The 21,307-nt window shown below is 40.0% G+C and overlaps 1 protein-coding gene across 1 annotated transcript; it reads right to left on the bottom strand.

Annotated features, from left to right (window-relative positions):
- Positions 1-1,739: 1,739 nt before the first annotated feature.
- LOC124138243 lies at positions 1,740-15,929 on the bottom strand. The gene is made up of 2 exons (XM_046504801.2): positions 12,762-15,929; positions 1,740-4,460 (listed from the first exon to the last, which is right to left on the bottom strand). The coding sequence occupies exons 1-2, from the start codon at positions 14,927-14,929 to the stop codon at positions 2,324-2,326; spliced, it is 4,305 nt and encodes a 1,434-aa protein (XP_046360757.2). The 5' UTR covers positions 14,930-15,929; the 3' UTR covers positions 1,740-2,323.
- Positions 15,930-21,307: the final 5,378 nt, after the last annotated feature.

Genomic DNA, 21,307 nt, shown 5'->3' with positions numbered 1-21,307 from the left:
TTAAAATGAGGCAACAAATGTCAACGGACACTTTAAACTCAACAGCAGTATTTCCGGAGCTCCGATGGGTTTCCCTCATTACTCGGAGCTTGCGATGTGATTGGTTGACATGCTCCGTTGTGGTTTTATAAAGGGCGACGTAAGAGTATACCAGGAAGTGCACTTTAATGAAATGGTCTACAGCACACATTGTTAAATAGTTTAAACCGGTTTGAGGGACAACATGGCTTCCTTGACACTGTCACTCACGAGTTAGAAATCAGGGAAGAGTGAAAGCGCCAGAAATATTAAATTGGTGATTATTCATAGAATACACACAAGACTGTGTAACTCACCTCATTGTGTGATGTTATACATTCGCCTCTAGTGTTTAAGATCTAAACCAAACCAGTTGCTGAATATCTGACAAATATGATATTCAAAATACAAACATGTTTATTTTTTTGTACTTTATATACATGTCACTAAATATTTTTTCCAAATCTAAAACATCTACAAAAGCTCCTGTTTACTCAATAACGAAATGTCAAGGAATCCGAATTCCCGCGGTGATATTGTCATACAGTTATACACATCTTGACAAACGCGTGGCCTATAATCCTATAACATCACTTCCCTCGTATGACACTGAAGCGCCATCTGTACTGCATCATTCGGCTGCCATCTTGTATTCTCAGATATACACTCTACCCTGACACTGCATTGAACTCTCTTCTGGCACAAAAGAAGAGGACACCTATGATAATGTGATAACCCCAAAATGGGACAAGAGACTCGTTGACCAGTGTGTAGCCCAAATTCAAACATATGATATTGAGAAGCTCTGTGATGCAATCACAAACTTGCCCATTGTTTGGTCCAGACTCGATTTTTCACAGACCGCCTGTCCCAGGTTAAACAACAAAACACTCTTGCCCATAGATAATGGTATAGAAAATCAACTGAATGGTGTTGTCAGTACGATAAGTGCTATGTTAAGCTCAGCTGCTAATGTTGCTCTTTGGGAATATACATAGAGATCTAATAACAAACCTTAAAGGAAAAGTAAACCATGGTTTGGACGTGAATGCAAGCTTGCCCGTGGGAAATATTCCAAAGCAGGACATTATTTAACAAGAGGAAAGCTATTAACAATAAAAAGCCTTTACTGCATGCTAGTCGTTCATATAAAGACCGTGATTAAATAAAGTAATACATATCGCGATAAACTACAACAAAAGTTTAATGACTTACACATAAATTACAGTTGATCATTCCAGAAAATACTGAAGGAAGGTACAGAAGATGACCGAATACTTTAAGACCCATTTAGAGATATAAAGGTGATTTAAATGACCCAAAGAAGTATAGACCCACAGCACTCCTATCGTGTCTGAGCAAGTTATTTACATCTGTCTTAACAACAGACTAACTTCTTTTCTTGATGGGCGGTCGGGTAGCCCAGTGGTTAAAGCGTTCGCTCGTCACGCCGAAGACCCGAGTTCGATTCCCGTCATGGGGACAATGTGTGAAGCCCATTTCTGGTGTCCCCTGGTGTCCCCTGGTGTCCGTGATATTGATGGAATATTGCTAAAGGCGGCGTAAAACCATACTCAATCACCAACTCACTCACTCACTCTTTTCTTGATTGCACTGAAACCCTCTCTGAATTTCAAGCTGGGTTCTGGAAAGGATATTCTACGAGTGACCATATCTTCAATCTGTATAGTCTTATTTTGAAAACACAAAACAAAAAGTTATTCTGTGCTTTTATTGATTTTGAAAAAGCATTCGGATTATGGCAAAAAAATGGTTATCCCCATCCTTACTCTTGGTTCAGAAATCTGAGTTTTGCAAACTGCACTCTAATGGAAAAGATTCACCTTGATTTGTTAAAAATCTTGTTAAAAAATAAATTATTGTTACCTATTGAAGAGAGTTCTCAACTTTATATGTTGTATGCAGAAATGGGACGCAAACCACTTTACATCACTGTAATGAGTAACTTGATTGTTTTCTGGACAAAACTAATCACCTGAAAATCGTCCAAAATACCCTTTATAAATGCAATAATAATTATTTTAACAAAAGGATCAATAGCATTGTAATAATCTAGAGCAACCTGCGTCACTTTGGGCTTACATCCACAATATGTGGACAGACCTTCATATACATACAAATACTGTCAAAGACGACTTAAATGCAACTCACACACTCCTTATTTTGTTGTCTTCAGTTTGAGCTGAATCTACCCAGCAGTTTCTCTCAAGGAGATGTCAAGGGAAGTTCTGGTATTACTGATACCACTCATGAGGCTCCCTCTGGACGCAGAAATCGGGTTGGTTCAAAGGTTTTGAGGCAATTCGTACCTTAGTTTCTGCCACAACCACCGGTCAGAGACATTCAAACATTGACGTCCACTTAAGTAGGTCTTCAATGGCTCCTGTGTCACAGTAGACAGGTCAAGGTCACCGTGCAGCAAAACAATCAGACGACCTGATTTAGTTTCTTCCATAAGACGATGTGCGAGGTCGAATTCTTCTATGGACCAGCCGTTTTGAAGATAGGAGCTATTTACAATGGCAAGAACTCTTCTACTTTTGTTGATGTTTTCCACCATCTGATCTGCTATACTGTCCCCAAAGTCGTCCTGACGACAGGGGTAATACACTTTGTATGCTGGACGAGACTTTGCCTTTTTTTCGAGTCGTTTCAAAAGTTCATCTTTCACCCAAAGTCGGATGTCTTCATTTTCCCTATCCATAGAAAGGTACACATCATATATTTTCAAAGTGTTGTCTGCTTTATCACATGGTTCTTGGTCAAAAAGATGAAAACGGAAAATGTCATACATCAAAACCTTGCACTCGTATTTCCGTTTACAGCAGACGACAGTACAAATGATCAGAATGATAAGTAACACTCCAAGCACCACACTGACACTAATGGCGATATCTCGATAACAGACGAGAGAGTTCCAAGTCACATCGACAAGACGTAAATAACGTCCATTGTAATAGCACAAGTGACGAGACAGGAAGTCAGAAGACATGTTCTCAGAATTACGTCTTACCCAATCATTTATCCAAATGGTGTCACATGAGCAGACGAGTGGGTTTCCACTGAACCTGACGGATGACATGCGAACGTTTTGAATTCTTGACGGTAAGGTCTTTAAGCTGTTGTTTCTAATGTCAATATATTCAAGGCTTGTTACTTTCTCAAGAAAGGAATCTTCCAAATGTAAAATGTTATTTGAAGACACATCAAGTTTTGTGATATTTTGTAGGTAATCTCTGCGAGACAATGAAGTGATCTTGTTATGAGACAGTTGAAGAAACAATGGCCCCGGAGGCACAGTCTGTGGTAAGTCGGCGTATTCTCCTGCACTGGAGCAGTCCACAAGTATGTAGCCATCATGAGGTCGGTCTTGGCACTTGCAGTCAGCAGGACATCTTTCTGTGATATTACAAATAAGTTGGTCTGGATGATTGAAGAAATAAGAAAGATTGTATCCCTTGAATTCACTGGGACCATCACAGCTCATGAAGTTTTGGGCCATACTATAATAGAACGTGTCAATGAATTGCATCAATAAATAATGTAATCCACAATCACAGAACCATGGGTTGTCCCGGACAATGATCCCCATTTCACCTATGTGAGCTATTGTAGGCATCTGTCCGGCCAAATATTGACTGAAATTCTCTTTCCTGAAGTACCTGAGTCTGTTGTGTGTAAGATCTACTATCACATTGGGCTCTCTGAGCATTGTCCACCCCAGAGTGTTTGAGAAACGTGAGATGTGATTATACTGAAGATTGAAGGACATTCGCTTATTTGTATATTTTGATATCCTTGGAATGTATGGCCAGGGCTCAAATGCCTCTAGGTAGTTATAAGAAAGATCAACTTCCTTCAGAAAGACCAGACCCTTATGGAAGACATTGCCACCAATGAATCTGATCCTGTTCCGAGATGCATCAAATCTCCTCAGGTTTGAGTTCTCTTCACCAGTACCAAGGATTCCTGAGGGAAGATTTGTCAGAACATTATTCTTGAGTATGAGCTCCACAAGATCACTGAGTTCATTAAATGCATCATTTGAAATCATCTCAAGTTCATTATCAGCTAAATTTAAGATTTTTAAACACTTGAACTGGTTAAATAACCCTTCTGATATATTTGTTAGGTTATTGTTTGACAAATTCAAGGAAGTAACTCGTTGAAAGATTGTGTGGTTGAATACTTGAAACGGCAAATCTGTAATAGCATTTTCTGATATATCCAGATGTACATCCTCCCCCAGGTTTGTCATGTTTGATAAAATATTTTCCATGAAAAATAGATTTGGAAACTCCTGAGACCCAAGTTTTCCATTCAGTGACACCTTCCTTGTTGTTCCAGATGGACACAGACTCCCAGACACACAGATGGACAGACATGATGCCAACAACACAACACCAAGCCTCGCCATGACTTAGTAGCTGCCCAGTTCAGAAGATGAGTTGAACCACTACGTCTTTATTCTTGAATTGGTCCCAGACATCAAGTGCAACACTTCAAATTGTTAATCCATGTTGCTGAAAGCTTTATGTCTGATGGAGAGGGATCTTCTTACTGTGGTGTGTAAGGTGTCCGAGTTGAATAGATAAACTGATGATGGAATATGATACATAACTTAGGCCTTTTCAATTCAAATCACAACATTCGCCAAATTTTCTTCATTGGTATTGATGGTGTTAATATGGAGAGTAGATCCCAACTGATATAAGAAAGGCAATTCATGAGATGAGGCGGATGAAACCTTGTCAATGGTGAAACAAGTCATTTGAAGAAATAAACACTGCTTTAAAAGTCACATCATCTTCCTGCAGAATGTCTTGCTGAGTGTTTATTCCTCGGTCAGAATACCGCATGTCACAATGGTGGTCAGGCTTACTTCAGAAGGTCAAGTATGTCATGGTGCACTGTCATGTTATACATGTATGTTGACAGAGAAGCACCATTAAATCACACTACTGTGGTAACGTCTTGACTTAGGATGTTTCGTCTTTTCTGATGGCGTTTACTTGTAATAGCTCGATATATTTATCTTGACGTCAAACTTTCATTTATGATGTATACGGTGATATATATACTCCGACTCACTATTTGACTGAATGAAGTATGTATGCCGTAATTCACGTTACCTACGAACTGAATCAAGACTTGGATTCCTTATCCTAGTGTGTACGTTTCCAATAAAATTCTTTAAAAGTACATAATGGTTCAGCAGGATTTTAACAGCCCCCTCAGTTGACACTGTAACATTCGTGGCGTTTCTGCCCCAACAGATCAGAATAATGTCCTACCGTTGCGCAATATTTCATGATCATTCCTTTGAGCGAGGCATATTCCCCATGTGTTTTTCTGCATGCATTGCCTGGTCCGTTGCCTTGACCTAAATACAGTATCCTTCGTGTATCAGAGCATCAGCAACCGCCACACACAGTCATGGTATACATAGCATTATCATCCAGTCGTAGTCACACACACTCTTGATAAATAAGTCGTTACATCTGTATGTGATATAAGATACTTATCCCAACGCTCAACGACGTTATAACAGTACACACACATCCACGAAATTGGAGCACACAGACGTGGACTGGGAAACCAATATATTGATGTATGACACACACACACATGCAGGATTCAGTACCGGTCCCTGTTTAAATGTGACACTCCCTGGCTGGAAATGACAGGCTGTATTATTCACTATCCACTGCATCACAGCCGGAACACACTCGCGCTATCACACACTTTTCTTTCGTTGGATTTTAACAAGAGGCGTCGCCATGTCTTGGTGTATTCTCTCGACGACGACATCATATCGGTTCCCTCAAACAAGCTCTCTATAAGTACCGCGTGCCGCCTCATTGGGTCAGACTGAAACTTTTCACCTTATATCTCCTCCCTCCCCCTACCCTTGACTTTCCTTTCCCCCAGAGAGAGAGAAAGAGAGAGAGAGGGGGAGGGAGGGAGAGAGAGAATGAGGGAGAGAGAGAGAGTGATATGTATAATGAATAAATGATCTTCACTTGCCACTGAAAGTAATATATTGTGTATTTAATAATCAAATTTAGACACAGTACTACAGTTGATAAGCATAGCAGCTGTTAAGTAGAAGGGTGGTGCTACTGAGAGAGAGAGAGAGAGAGAGAGAGAGAGAGAGAGAGAGAGAGAAAGAATGAGGGGGAGAGAGGGGAAAGAGAGTGAGGGAGTGAGAAAGAGAGGGAGAGAGACGGGAAAGAGAGAGAGAGAGAGAAAAAAAAATATGTATAATGAATAAGTGATCTTCACTTGCCACTGAAAGTAATATATTGTGTATTTAATAATCAACTTTAGACACAGCACTACAGTTGATAAGCATTGCAGCTGTTAAGGAGAAGGGTGTTGCTACTGAGAGAAAGAAAGAGAGAAAAAAAGAGAGAAAGAGGGGGAGAGAGAAAGAGAGAGGGGAAAGAGAGGGAGGGAGTGAGAAAGAGAGGGAGGGAGAGAGAGAGAGAGAAAGGGGAGAGAGGGGAAAGAGAGGGAGGGAGAGAGAAAGAGAGGGAGGGAGGGAGAGAGAGAGAGAGAGAAAGGGAGAGAAAGATGTATAATGAATAAGTGATCTTCACTTGCCACTGAAAGTAATATATTGTGTATTTAATAATCAAATTTAGACACAGAACTACAGTTGTTAAGCTTTGCAGCTGTTAAGTAGAAGGGTGTTGCTACTGAGAGAGAGAAAAAGAGAGAGAGAATGAGGGAGAGAGAGAGAGTGATATGTATAAGGAATAAGTGATCTTCACTTGCCACTGAAAGTAATAAATTGTGTATTTAATAATCAACTTTAGACACAGTACTACAGTTGATAAGCATTGCAGCTGTTAAGTAGAAGGGTGTTCCTACTGAGAGAAAGAAAGAGAGAAAAAAAAGAGAGAAAGAGGGGAGAGAGAGAGAAAGAGAGAGAGGGGAAAGAGAGGGAGGGAGTGAGAAAGAGAGGGAGGGGGAGAGAGAGAGAGAAAGGGGAGAGAGGGGAAAGAGAGGGAGGGAGAGAGAAAGAGAGGGAGGGAGAGAGAGAGAGAAAGGGAGAGAAATATGTATAATGAATAAGTGATCTTCACTTGCCACTGAAAGTAATATATTGTGTATTTAATAATCAAATTTAGACACAGAACTACAGTTGATAAGCTTTGCAGCTGTTAAGTAGAAGGGTGTTGCTACTGAGAGAGAGACAAAGAGAGAGAATGAGGGAGAGAGAGAGAGAAAGAGAGAGATATGTATAAGGAATAAGTGATCTTCACTTGCCACTGAAAGTAATATATTGTGTATTTAATAATCAAATTTAGACACAGTACTACAGTTGATAAGCTTTGCAGCTGTTAAGTAGAAGGGTGTATTTGTTGCTACTGAGAGAGAGAGGGGGGGGGGGGGGGAGAGAGAGAGAAAGAGCGAGGGAGAGAGAGAGGGGGAAGAGAGAGAAATATGTATATTGAATAAGTGATCTTCACGTGTCACTGAAAGTAATATATTATGTATTTAATAATCACATTTAGACACAGTACTACAGTTGATAATCTTTAAAGTGATTAACTGGAAGGGTGTATTTGTTGTCACTTTTATAGTTTCTGTTTAACAATGTTCTGAACTAAATATAGATCACATTTGCTTAAATACGTTGCCTGATATTGTATAGAATGCAGAGAGACAATAAAAACCTCCATTTAAATTGCAAAGGAGTCCCAGTGAGATGGGAGATTCGGAACATGATGAAAATCGAGACTTTCTTCATTTAGTGCTTTTCCATCACAGAAACGGCTGGACGGAAAGGAAAATATGTGGTTCAGGGACTGTGAGACAGGCTAGATCTTGCATACGGTATTGTTTGAAGCGGTAGTAGAATCTTCTATTTCGACCGACATTGTGTCGGTGTTCCAATGTTCTTGCACATTTCGTCTTTCCTTTCCAAGAAACCGTATACCATTCCTAGGAGGCGTGTCAATACTTTGTAAACCTCGAGGCTGCTACAATGCTGGACATATAGCTAACAATGGGGTTTGAAATTTGTGTTTTATGCAAAGACCGTTTTGTCTATGCGTGATCACGAGTACGGCGCTGTATAGTCATAAGCCATAAACCGTATATTGTTCCTCGGAGGCTTGTCAATAATTTGATTCGTTACTTTCAGGTTAAAACTGAAGTCCCAAGTGATCCTTTTGCAAACTTACAGTACTGCGACATCTACTAATAGCTAACGAAGAGGTTTGCAATTTGTGTTTTATGCAAAGACCACTCTCAATATGCATATCGTGTAGTGACAAAAACATGTTAATGTGGTGGGTGAGTAAGTTCGGTTTAACGCCGCTTTAAACCGTATTCCCGTTGTATCACGGCGTGTGGGCTTAATGTGGGAAGAAAGCCTGAAGTGATGCAGGTTTCAGACGTTTCCCACGTGCACGGGTATGGTGCTGACAAACCTAGAAACATAATCGAGGCAAACCGGGACTCGAACCCTCGATCATAGGTTTTCTGGCGTGTGATCAAGGGACGCAACTCGTGCCCCTAATTATTCAGACAACGTATCATACCGTATCCGTCACGAATTTTTTTTTAATATACTTCGCGCCATAAAATGTATAAAAGCAAGGTAGAATACAGTCGTTTCTGGTTACGAGGCAAGGAACCAGCAAATTATCAATCACCCTATCATGTAATAAACCCGGCATTAGACATATAGATGGGCGTGTGGCCTCCTCAGTACAAAGGGGCGGTCGGGTAGTCTAGTGGTTAAAGCGTGCGCGTGCGGAATATTGCTAAATGCGGCGTAAAACCATAATCACTCACTCCTCCGTACAGAAATGAAAGATTGAGTGAGTGAGTGAGTGAGTGAGTGATAGATCAGTCGCTCGATACACTGGTTAGTTGGTCGGTTGGTTGGTTGGTTGTCTTTCATCAGATGAAAGTCATCAATGAAGAATTTTTTTTTTATCACAAACCGTTTGCAGTATAGAAAATAAAATCTTTTGGCTAATCATACCTATGCACTTTCGTACTGATTTTTTTAAATGTTGACAAAGATCCTTCAGTTCCCTTCTATTTCAAGTGTTATATGGCGAAAAGACAACCTTCAAATATACCTAAAATATTATCGATCTCTAAAAAGTTATCTAGTAACTGTTTAGTTTATGAAATTATTTGGTTGATAGATTTTTTTATCTTACCCATATAGTTAATAGTTGAAAATAAATTATGATATTTTATTTGAAAACATTTTCACTTGATAGCATTATTTTAGCAAATAACGAAATAAACCAACTATACGCTCATCTTCTCGCGAACACCTGATATCATTACTATTTGATAGTGATTCATAAACACATGCTCATGATAAAGTCGGAATCGTACAGTCGACTAAGCAGATATTTCTATTGGTTATGGAAATGGTTTGGCTGCTTTTATTTAGTGCATGACAAGTGACAAGGCTATTCCCTCGTATTTATTTGAATTTGTCCTCATGCGTAAGTTATGTGATGCATAAATCAATTACATAAAATAATGACACAGCATCAAATGAGTGAGTGAGTGAGTTGGGTTTAACGCCGCTTTTAACAATATTCCAGTTATATTGCTGCTTGTCAGCTTAATGTGGGAGGAAAGCCCGAAGTGATGCATGTCTCAGACATTTACCACTTCGGTGAAACCCACGAGCACGGGTATGGTGCTGACAAACCTAGAAACATAATTGGGGCGAACCGGGATTCAAACCCACAATCATAGGTTTCTGGCGTGCCCAAGGGACGCAACCCTGCACAGCGAATCGCGGCGCCTTAGACGACTGGGCCACCCGTGGACCCCCCCCCCCCCCCCGTTGATGTTATCCACGATAAGTATTGCACTGTAACATTAATGACTGTGTAGTTGTTGTTGTTTATGTTGTTATTGTTGTTGGTGTTGTTGTTGTATACTCAGACTGCACCATTTATCGCCGTTAGCAACAATATATATAGGTCAAAAGACAGTACTTCCCGCGGGCTACGCAATGTATCTTTTGTTCAAATGTTTATCCCATTGAAGCGAGAGATAGACGATGATTTTGACAGAATCAGTCGTAAAGCCCATAAAAGTCGTTCGGAATACCTCGTGTTAACCTTTCCGAGATTGCAGGATAACAAAACATATTCCGACTGCCACTTTTGTGATTTGCGACGCTATGATTGGTCGGATGAAAGTTCGTTTTTTCGCGACACGTTAGGGTGTTCTTACTTATTGTTGTGTTTTCATCTCCCGCCGCCTGCAATTTTTTTATAAATTTATCCGCGGTCAATCTGTATTTGTATGGCCCTTCTTGAAAAAAGTATCAAGTTTCACAATGGTTTGAAAACCACGGTCGTATATATAAATGACAGTATGCATTTTTAAGAGTCTTGGAATGGAAGCAGCTCTTTGCTACTTTTATTCCTGTGTTGCGATATAGGATTCGCCTCCACTGTAGTTCATATAAAAAGCAGGGACTGGTGTTGATGTCTGAGAAAGTACATGACAAGACAGTTGCAGTGACACAGACGGTATTTGTGAAGTTCAGAGTTGGTGCAGCTTTGGTCGTTAAAGTAGGCATAAGTTACCATCAATTTTGAAAACCTGACTACAACCTTCAGTGATTCTCTCAGCGATAAGAGAGGTGAATCTGTACCTTAAAAAGCTTGACCCCAACCAACACATCCTGTTCAAGCTTACCTTCATCAACCTATATGCATGATTCACTTGCAATGAGCCAATTTGGTAACATTAACAGTGATCCAATCTATTCGTACATATATTTTGTCATTTCATACTTCATAAAATATATACGAAACCGAAAGGTTGGCCAAACCTTACCGATCAGTTACCACTATTGAAAATAGACACCAGTACGTGCTTCGATCTACTGTCCCATTTCAAAGATATTCAAGACATTCTGATTTCTATTTTTGGGGTGGAGAAACCTCAGTTTTTTTCAGTGCTAATAATATGAAATAGTTCTGCAATTTGCGTGACATCTGTGAGACTACTGACTGCAATTGTCCTATTTGCGTTCAGCTGTGAAAATCGAAATCAAACATTTGATATTACATCCATGTACATATTGTAGGAACCCGTCAAGATTCGGGGTAGAATAGGTCTTCAGCAACCCATGCTTGCCGTAAAAGGCGACTGTGCTTGTCTTAAGAGGCGACTAACGGGATCGGGTGGTCAGGCTGTCTGACTTGGCTGATGCATGTCATCGATCCCATTTGCGTGGATCGATGCTCATGATATTAATCACTGGATTGTCTGGTCCAGACTCGATTATTTACAAACTCCGTCATAGAGCTGGAATATTGATGAGTGCGGCTTAAAATAACAAACCAACCAACCAAATATTGTAGGAATTTATTGAACGAATGATTTTAAATATGAACTCTGCTTCAATATGGAAAGGATATTTTGCCTTTTTTCTGTAAAGTTTAAACCTTACTAGATCTGTCCATCTGACATTCTAATAAATAAAAACAAAACATATATAAGAAACTATCTGGAGATAAACCTGCGTAGAACGTGTTTCCCTTGTTCGTAAATATACACTAGAGTATCCGGTTCCACTTTGCTCGAGACTATGTCAGAAGTGTGAGAGAGTGAATGAGTATGGTTTTACGCCGCTTTTAGCAATATTACAGCAATATCACAGCAATATCACGCCCAGAAATGGGCTTCACAAATTGTACCCATGTCGGGAATCGAACCCGGGTCTTCGGCGTGACGAACAAACGCTTTAACCACCAGGCTACCCGACCGCTCCGTATGTCAGAAGACACATATTTGTTTTAAAATAAAGTGACTTTAGAACTGATTCGGACCTGTTCTATGTCAATGTTAAGGATGTTTTATAATTACATTATGACTTGATGGTGATGGTTTCTTTTTTAATCTACATGTGCTTTCATTTCAGATCCCTATCCACAATGTGTTTAAATTTCGGTTTTCGGGCTCACCCTGCTCTCATTAGTCGACCAGACATATGTTAAAATTGTCAAATACTTGGTTTTGATTGTTAAAGCCTTGAGACCGCCTCCGTGGTCTAGTGGTAGAGCGTCCGCCCGGAGGCGACTATGCTTTTCGTAAGATGCGACTAACGGGATCGGGTGGTCAGGATCGCTGACTTGGTTGATGCATGTCACCGTATTCCAACTGCTTAAAGGACCGCCTCCGTGATCTGGTGGTAGAACTTCCGCCCAGAGAGCGGAAGGTCCGGGGTTCGATCCCCGGCCGCGTCATACCAAAAGACGTTAAAAGTTGGTACTTGTTGTTACCCTGTCTGGCGCTGGACATTAAGGGGTTAAAACAAGGACTGGTCGACTCGGAGTCAGTATACTGTGTCTGAGTGAGGTATTCATGTTAAACTACGGCATGGTATCTCAGTGTGCTAGCACTATAAATCGGCACCAGTCCAGACTAGTACAAGCAGCCACACAAACACATACACGTACATGCGCGTCGCTATATAAGTGCGATAATCTTGGAGGCGACGTTAAACCCCATGTCACCTCACCTTAAGCCTTGAATAGGTATTCTGCAAAAAAGAAGCTTTTTCACCTTTTGTTTCTTTTTCCGCCCCCTCTTGGAACAAACCATTGAGATGAGAAACACAAAAATAAGTACGGATGTCCTTAAGATCTGATTTAATGAGATCAGTCAAAATCTGGCATATCCAGAAATCACCAGGTAACATCTTCCCTTACACCGCCTCATTCACGTTAAAGAAGATGTAATCTTTATGATATCTGTGAGGCAGTTCGTACCTTAGTTTCTGCCACAACCACCGGTCAGAGACATTTAAACATTGACGTCCACTTAAGTAGGTCTTCAATGGCTCCTGTGTCACAGTAGAGAGGTCAAGGTCACCGTGCAGCAAAACAATCAGACGACCTGATTTAGTTTTTTCCATAAGATCATGTCCATGATCGAATTCTTCTATGGACCAGCCGTTTTGAAGATAGGAGCTATTTACAATGGCAAGAACTCTTCTACTTTTGTTGATGTTCTCCACCATCTGATCTGCTATACTATCCCCAAAGTCGTCCTGGCGACAGGGGTAATACACCTTGTACACTGGACGAGACTTTGACTTTTTTTCGAGTCGTTTCAAAAGTTCATCTTTCACCCATAGTCTGATGTCTTCATTTTCCCTATCCATAGACAGGTACACATCATATATTTTCGTAGCATCGTCTGCATTGTCACATGATTCTTTGTCAAATGGATGAAAACGGAAAATGTCATACATCAAAACCTTGCACTCGTATTTCCGCTTGCAGCAGACGACAGTACAAATGATCAGAATGATAAGTAACACTCCAAGCACCACACTGACACTAATGGCGATATCTCGATAACAGACGAGAGAGTTCCAAGTCACATCGACAAGACGTAAATAACGTCCATTGTAATAGCACAAGTGACGAGACAGGAAGTCAGAAGACATGTTCTCAGAATTACGTCTTACCCAATCATTTTTCCAAATGGTGTCACATGAGCAGACGAGTGGGTTTCCACTGAACCTGACGGATGACATGCGAAAGTTTTGAATTCTTGACGGCAAGGCCTTTAAACCGTTGTTTCTAATGTCAAGATATTCCAAGTTTGTTACTTTCTCAAGAAAGGAATCTTCCAAATGTAAAATTTTATTTGAAGACACATCAAGTTTTGTGATATTTTGTAGGTAATCTCTGTGAGACAATGAAGTTATTTTGTTATGAGACAGTTGAAGAAACAATGGCCCCGGAGGCACAGCCTGTGGTAAGTCGGCGTATTCTCCTGCACTGGAGCAGTCCACAAGTATGTAGCCATCATGAGGTCGGTCTTGACACTTGCAGTCAGCAGGACATCTTTCTGTGATATTACAAATCAGTTGGTCTGGATGATTGAAGAAATAAGAGAAATTGTATCCCTTGAATTCACTGGGACCATCACAGCTCATGAAGCTCTGGAACATTCTATAGTAGAACGTGTCAATGAATTGCATCAATAAATAATGAAATCCACAATCACAGAACCATGGGTTGTCCCGGACAATTAAGTCCATTACATCCATATCAAATACTGTAGGTATCTGTCCGGCCAAATATTGACTGAAATTCTCTTTCCTGAAGTACCTGAGTCTGTTCTGTGTAAGATCTACTATCACATTAGGCTCTCTGGTCATTGTCCACCCCAGAGTGTTTGAGAAACGTGAGATGTGATTATACTGAAGATTGAAGAACATTGGCTTATTTGAATAGATTGGTATCATAGGAATGTATGGCCAGGGCTCAAATGCCTCTAGGTAGTTATAAGAAAGATCAACTTCCTTCAAAAAGACCAGACCCTTATGGAAGACATTGTCACCAATGAATCTGATCCTGTTCCGAGATGCATCAAATCTCCTCAGGTTTGAGTTCTCTTCACCAGTACCAAGGATTCCTGAGGGAAGATTTGTCAGAACATTATTCTTGAGTATGAGCTCCACAAGTTCACTGAGATAATTAAACGTATCATTTGAAATCTTCTCAAGTTCATTATTATCTAAATTCAATATTTTCAAACATCTGAACTGGTTAAATAACCCTTCTGATATCTTTGTAAGGTTATTGTTTGACAAATTGAAGGACGTAACTCGTTGAAAGATTCCACTGTCGAACACTTGAAACGGCAAATCTGTGATAGCATTTTCTGATATATCCAGATATACATCCTCATATGGGTTTGATATGTTTGATAAAATATTTTCCATGAAAAACATATTTGGAAACTCCTGAGACCCAAGTTTTCCATTCAGGGACACCTTCCTTGTTGTTCCAGATGGACACAGACTCCCAGACACACAGATGGACAGACAGGATGCCAAAAACACAACACCAAGCCTCGCCATGACTTGCTGTAAGCTGCCAAGTCAGCAGAGCAGTAAAAAGACTTAATAATTAACTTTATAGTCCAAAGTCACAAAACTTCAAATTGTTGCTGAGCCACCAATCTTTCTTTCTGATCGGGAGAGATCTACAGCTGCAACTGCAAAACATTTAAACCACAAGTTACCCTGAATACCTTCGTCATACTCGCTGCATTTCAAATTCTCAAACTAGTATTGGTGCACAGTGGGGAAAGACACACATAAATCAAAACAATTACTTGATTAGTTTGGTTATGAGTTAAATAAAATTCACTGTTTTCGTGACTTTATTGTCACTCATTGGATTGCAGGAAGATGATGTCATACGGCACTTGTTTCGAACTATCAAATCTTGGATCAGAGAATGACAGAACAAGTGAACGACAAGAGAACAACATCAATTTAACGGTTGAATGATCCTCTGAAAAGTATTCTTATATATCCTTCACCTTGATATACTATCAATATTATCACATCCAATGTGTGCAATAGGATGTCATATCACACGAACCACTGAAAATATTATTGTCACCTACGAAAGATGATTTGAACAAAAATATCACGAGATTTCGCCTTCATCTAGCATCTGTCACCAACGATGAATAATTTAACCATGTATATCGAAATATATCCATCTATGGACACACAGTGCAGATGAGGCCGGAAATATCATAACATATAGCAGGCGTCACTTTCGGTGTATGATATAATCAAGTATATCGCAATATATCCAGGTATTGCCACACAGTGTAGAGTTGTTCGAAAATATCACAACATTTAGCAGGCTTCATCGATGTATGATATAATTAGTATATCTCAATATATCCAAATATATCCAGGTATGGCCACACAGATTAGATTTGTTCTAAAATATCATAACATATAGCAGGCTTCACCGATGTAGGATATAATAAGTATATCTCAATATATCCAGGTATGGCCACACAGTGTAGATTTGTTCGAAAATATCACAACATATAGCAGGCTTCACCGATGTAGGATATAATAAGTATCTCTCAATATATGCAGGTATGGCCACACAGTGTAGATTTGTTCGAAAATATCACAACATATAGCAGGCTTCACCGATGTGGGATATAATCAAGTATATTGCAATATATCCAGGTATGGCCACACAGTGTAGATTTGTTCGAAAATATCACAACATATAGCAGGCTTCACCGATATAGGATATAATAAGTATATCTCAATATATCCAGGTATTGCCACACAGTGTAGATTTGTTCGAAAATATCATAACATATAGCAGGCTTCACCGATGTAGGATATAATAAGTATATCTCAATATATCCAGGTATGGCCACACAGTGTAGATTTGTTCGAAAATATCACAACATATAGCAGGCTTCACCGATGTAGGATATAATAAGTATATCTCAATATATGCAGGTATGGCCACACAGTGTAGATTTGTTCGAAAATATCACAACATATAGCAGGCTTCACCGATGTGGGATATAATCAAGTATATTGCAATATATCCAGGTATTGCCACACAGTGTAGATTTGTTCGAAAATATCACAACATATAGCAGGCTTCACCGATGTAGGATATAATCAAGTATATCTCAATATATCCAGGTAATGCCACAGTGTAGATTTGTTCGAAAATATCACAACATATAGCAGGCTTCACCGATGTAGGATATAATAAGTATATCTCAATATATGCAGGTATTGCCACACAGTGTAGATTTGTTCGAAAATATCACAACATATAGCAGGCTTCACCGATGTGGGATATAATCAAGTATATTGCAATATATCCAGGTATGGCCACACAGTGTAGATTTGTTCGAAAATATCACAACATATAGCAGGCTTCACCGATATAGGATATAATAAGTATATCTCAATATATCCAGGTATTGCCACACAGTGTAGATTTGTTCGAAAATATCATAACATATAGCAGGCTTCACCGATGTAGGATATAATAAGTATATCGCAATATATCCAGGTATGGCCACACAGTGTAGATTTGTTCGAAAATATCACAACATATAGCAGGCTTCACCGATGTAGGATATAATAAGTATATCTCAATATATGCAGGTATGGCCACACAGTGTAGATTTGTTCGAAAATATCACAACATATAGCAGGCTTCACCGATGTGGGATATAATCAAGTATATTGCAATATATCCAGGTATTGCCACACAGTGTAGATTTGTTCGAAAATATCACAACATATAGCAGGCTTCACCGATGTAGGATATAATCAAGTATATCTCAATATATCCAGGTAATGCCACAGTGTAGATTTGTTCGAAAATATCACAACATATAGCAGGCTTCACCGATGTAGGATATAATAAGTATATCTCAATATATCCAGGTATTGCCACACAGTGTAGATTTGTTCGAAAATATCACAACATATAGCAGGCTTGACTGATATAGGATATAATCAAGTATATCGCAATTTATCCAGGTAATGCCACACAGTGTAGATTTGTTCGAAAATATCACAACATATAGCAGGCTTCACCGATGTAGGGTATAATCAAGTATATCTCAATATGTCCAGGTATTCCACACAGTGTAGATTTGTTCGAAAATATCACAACATATAGCAGGCTTCACCGATGTAGGATATAATAAGTATATCGCAATATGTCCAGGTATTGCCACACAGTGTAGATTTGTTCGAAAATATCACAACATATAGCAGGCTTCACCGATGTAGGATATAATAAGTATATCTCAATATGTCCAGGTATGGCCACACAGTGTAGATTTGTTCGAAAATAGCACAGCATATAGCAGGCGTCACCGATGAAGGATATAATCAAGTATTCTCAATATGTTCAGGTATTGCCATACAAGTAGCGTTGATCCCTCACAGTTGCGTTCACAATGCGCTGTTTGTCGTACGGCCGTACCGCCATACAAAGGAGGGCATTTCTCCAGGGGCCACTGTAACATGGTGAAACTTCTTTACACTAGAGTCCTACAAGTATATCTTACAACATGACAGTGTCACCAAACATTGTTGAAACGTTCTTCAAAGAATGGTCGTATAAGGGATGTCGTTCTTTGTTATACAAACATGGTGCCCCATATAGTCGTCTGGTAGAGCAAAACGTGTTGAGATATCCACAGTTATACTTGTCCTTGTGTTATGCGCGTGTTGACGTCAGTGGTTGATCATTCAATATTGGTGCGAGTGGTTTCTAAAGACGATGTTTTTGTTTGTTTGTTGCCTAGCGCCGCCAAATAACGGCAGCTTGTAAATAATTGAGTCTGGACAAACCAGTGATTGACAATGTGTCAACGTCCAACGCCGTCGAGGCGTCACGCTACGACGACACGCCATGAACAAGGTCACCGAGTCTGACCACCTGATCCATTCGCCGCCTCATACACAGACGATGTTATTAGTGATGTTAATTGTGACATGCGTTAAACTGAATCATTGTCTCTTTAAGGCCAGGTTCACACAGTGCCGATTATGGCTCCCTTTTGAAATCAGACAGCGCTACGACACGAAAAGGGAAAAAGTCGGATTACTATCATCAATGATCTGGAATGCCCTATCATTCTCTGAACGCAGTCGTATACGTTCGTAACAGAGTCCTACGGATCGGGAAAGGTCCAGAGAGGTCGGCCTAGCACTCCCGACAGTATGGTGTGTCCGTAACATTCTACGGATTACAATCGTGACTCTGTCGTGACAGATTATGCTGTATCGGATCAAAATCGTAACAATGTCCTGTGTTGTCTGGACGGTGTCCTGTGGATCGGGGCGCTGTCATGATGAACGGACATGAATTGTTCACTGCCGTTTCTTGTCGATTGAGTTCAGACTGCGTCCAGGTCTTGCCGAATGCGAACCCTCTTTGTCGGTTCACTGTCCGGCCACTGTCTAATCTCTGTCGGATCGTATTCGGGAGAATCGGGACGCTGTCGGGACAAATTCGGTCGTTTTTTTACTATGCGGAAGATACAAATCGGATTGGGAACGGACGAATCGGGACGAATTCGGCTGGAAACGGCTGAATCGGGACGTTTCCTGAACAATATCTGATTGTTTGTGAATTTCCCGCCACGAATCACAGATCACGGATCTTGATCAGAATTTTAACAAATTTTAATCGGGAATGGTCCTATCAAGGACGGCAGTAAAATCCTGAATGTGTGACTGAGCCCTAAAATACGGTAGCCGCTAGGAGGTGAAAGGCAGGGTGCCAGTCTTACTCTGTCCGACCTACTCCCCATACAGCATTTCGATGAGGTGAAACGTTGACCCATTTCCGTGTAGCGGGTCTGTCTGTTGAGAGGGCCGACATTGTGGGTTTCAATTTGTACAATATCTGCATGTCTCCACTGATCTACTTCATTATTAAATAATATTACAACAATGAAGCTATTACTTTGAAAAGAATTACTTATGAAAACATATTAATAACTTTACCACTGTAGATATATCAATGTCAACAGTATCATGTATACCACTATGATTGTGTCAACTTAATACTCCTTGTTCCTTGAAAACATTACTGGTTTTGTTTTCATAATATGTTTTCTACTTTCATATTCACATTCCTGATTCTAAAGGTACCACATGCATATTACGATTCGTTTTATCCTCTGGGTTACACATGTGCTCTTTATGACAGTGTAGGTACTTGCTTCAATAGGTAAGTATGCTGAAAAATTTCTTTGCGCCGTGTGAATCCTCTGGATCGAAGTTATCTTGTACTTAAAATGATTTACTTCGGAACGTTCGAGTTGACAAAAAGTTTAGAAATAATGTGGTTTTTCAATGTTACTTACAAAACCTACCAACTCAACATAGACTAGTTCCCACTGAACATGCCTATTACATGAGTGAAAGGGGCACAGGTGGCCCAGTCGTCTAGGGTGCCGCGATTCGCTGTGCAGAGTTGCGTCCCTTGGGCACGTCAGAAACTTATGAGTGTGGGTTCGAATTCAAGTTCGCCCCGATTATCTTCCCAGGTTTGTCAGCACCATAAGAGTGCTCGTGGGTTTCACCGAAGTGGTAAACGTCTGAGACCTGCATCACTTCGGGCTTTCCACCCACATTAAGCTGGCACGCCGTGATATACTTGGAATACTGTTAAAAGCGGCGTTAAACCCAACTCACTCACTCACATGTATGATGCGTGTGCATTGCATGTGTGTCCCTTTTGTCGTATATATCATGTTTTATTAGATTAACATTTAGTCCCAGAAATAAATCATTTAAAAACATATATCAAGAAAAATATAAAGTACAATCCAAATGGAGCAAAGGACAATGCCTATTTTCTGAGGCAATGTATACTTGACAAGTCATTCTAGACTTGAGTTAGAATCAATTTTATTTTATTCTCTAAGGTCTGGGAGACAGACAGATGTATGTGTTCTTACGTTGTCGGTTCAATTATTTCTGCATTGTTCAGTGTTGAAACGGTGAAAGGTCGTCATGCGAAGTCACGGAGGCCATGTTTGCAGATACAAGGGAAATAACTCGCATTTAAGTTGTTGTTTTTTTCAGCTGTGAAACCTTCAGCTGATATATATATGTAATATCTGTTTCGCACTATGTGTTTACCACATTTAAGATGTTGTTTACATTCATTGATTACCGGTTCTATATAGTTACTAATAGTTGAAATAACATTTATGTATTAATGATTTCGTATGACACTGCTTTGGAAAATATAAATAAATACGGCGGTTTATATAGGCGAGTGAGACCACCACTGTCGGAGCGTGTGTCTGGTTGACACTTCTGAACATTGATCGCTGATAAATTCCGGCTGATCTGTCCAGTCAAGATGTCCCGTTTGGTACACGTTCTATAAGCGTGGGGCTCCCGATGCCTGGCGCTCGGTGGAGTTCCGTTCAAAATTGGCCTCGCTGTAAAGCGCAGCGCCGTAGGGTTTACCGGTCCACTCTGGCTTCTGAATTTCTAAAATGGGAAGTTGGGGGTTCTCAACACTGATTTGTGACGCTCCAATACGGCACTGCAAGTGGCAGTCTGCCAGATTTTTTTTTGTTGAAATGAAAATATTGTAATTAAATATTTGCAGGAGGTGGCACTGAAATGACTGAAAAAGGTGAGAAAGTTAGCACACGTGATCTCAGATTATGAATAACACTTACCAGAATACAAAGCGTTATTCATAATCTAATATCACGTGTGCTAACTTTCTCACCTTTTTCAGTCATTTATCAAATGATGACTATACATTGCCTGCAAATATCATCTTCCCGAGGCAAGGGAGTTAACTGACTAAAAGTGGAAACTGGACTTTATAGTCAGTTAACTCCCTTGCCTCGGGAGATGACAAATATTTCATTATAACACTTACCAGAATACTGACCC

The sequence above is a fragment of the Haliotis rufescens genome, unplaced genomic scaffold (assembly GCF_023055435.1).
Source record: "Haliotis rufescens isolate VD_foot unplaced genomic scaffold, xgHalRufe1.0.p SCAF_40, whole genome shotgun sequence".
Lineage (NCBI taxonomy): Eukaryota > Metazoa > Mollusca > Gastropoda > Lepetellida > Haliotidae > Haliotis > Haliotis rufescens.
This window is presented reverse-complemented; position numbering and strand designations above follow the sequence as displayed.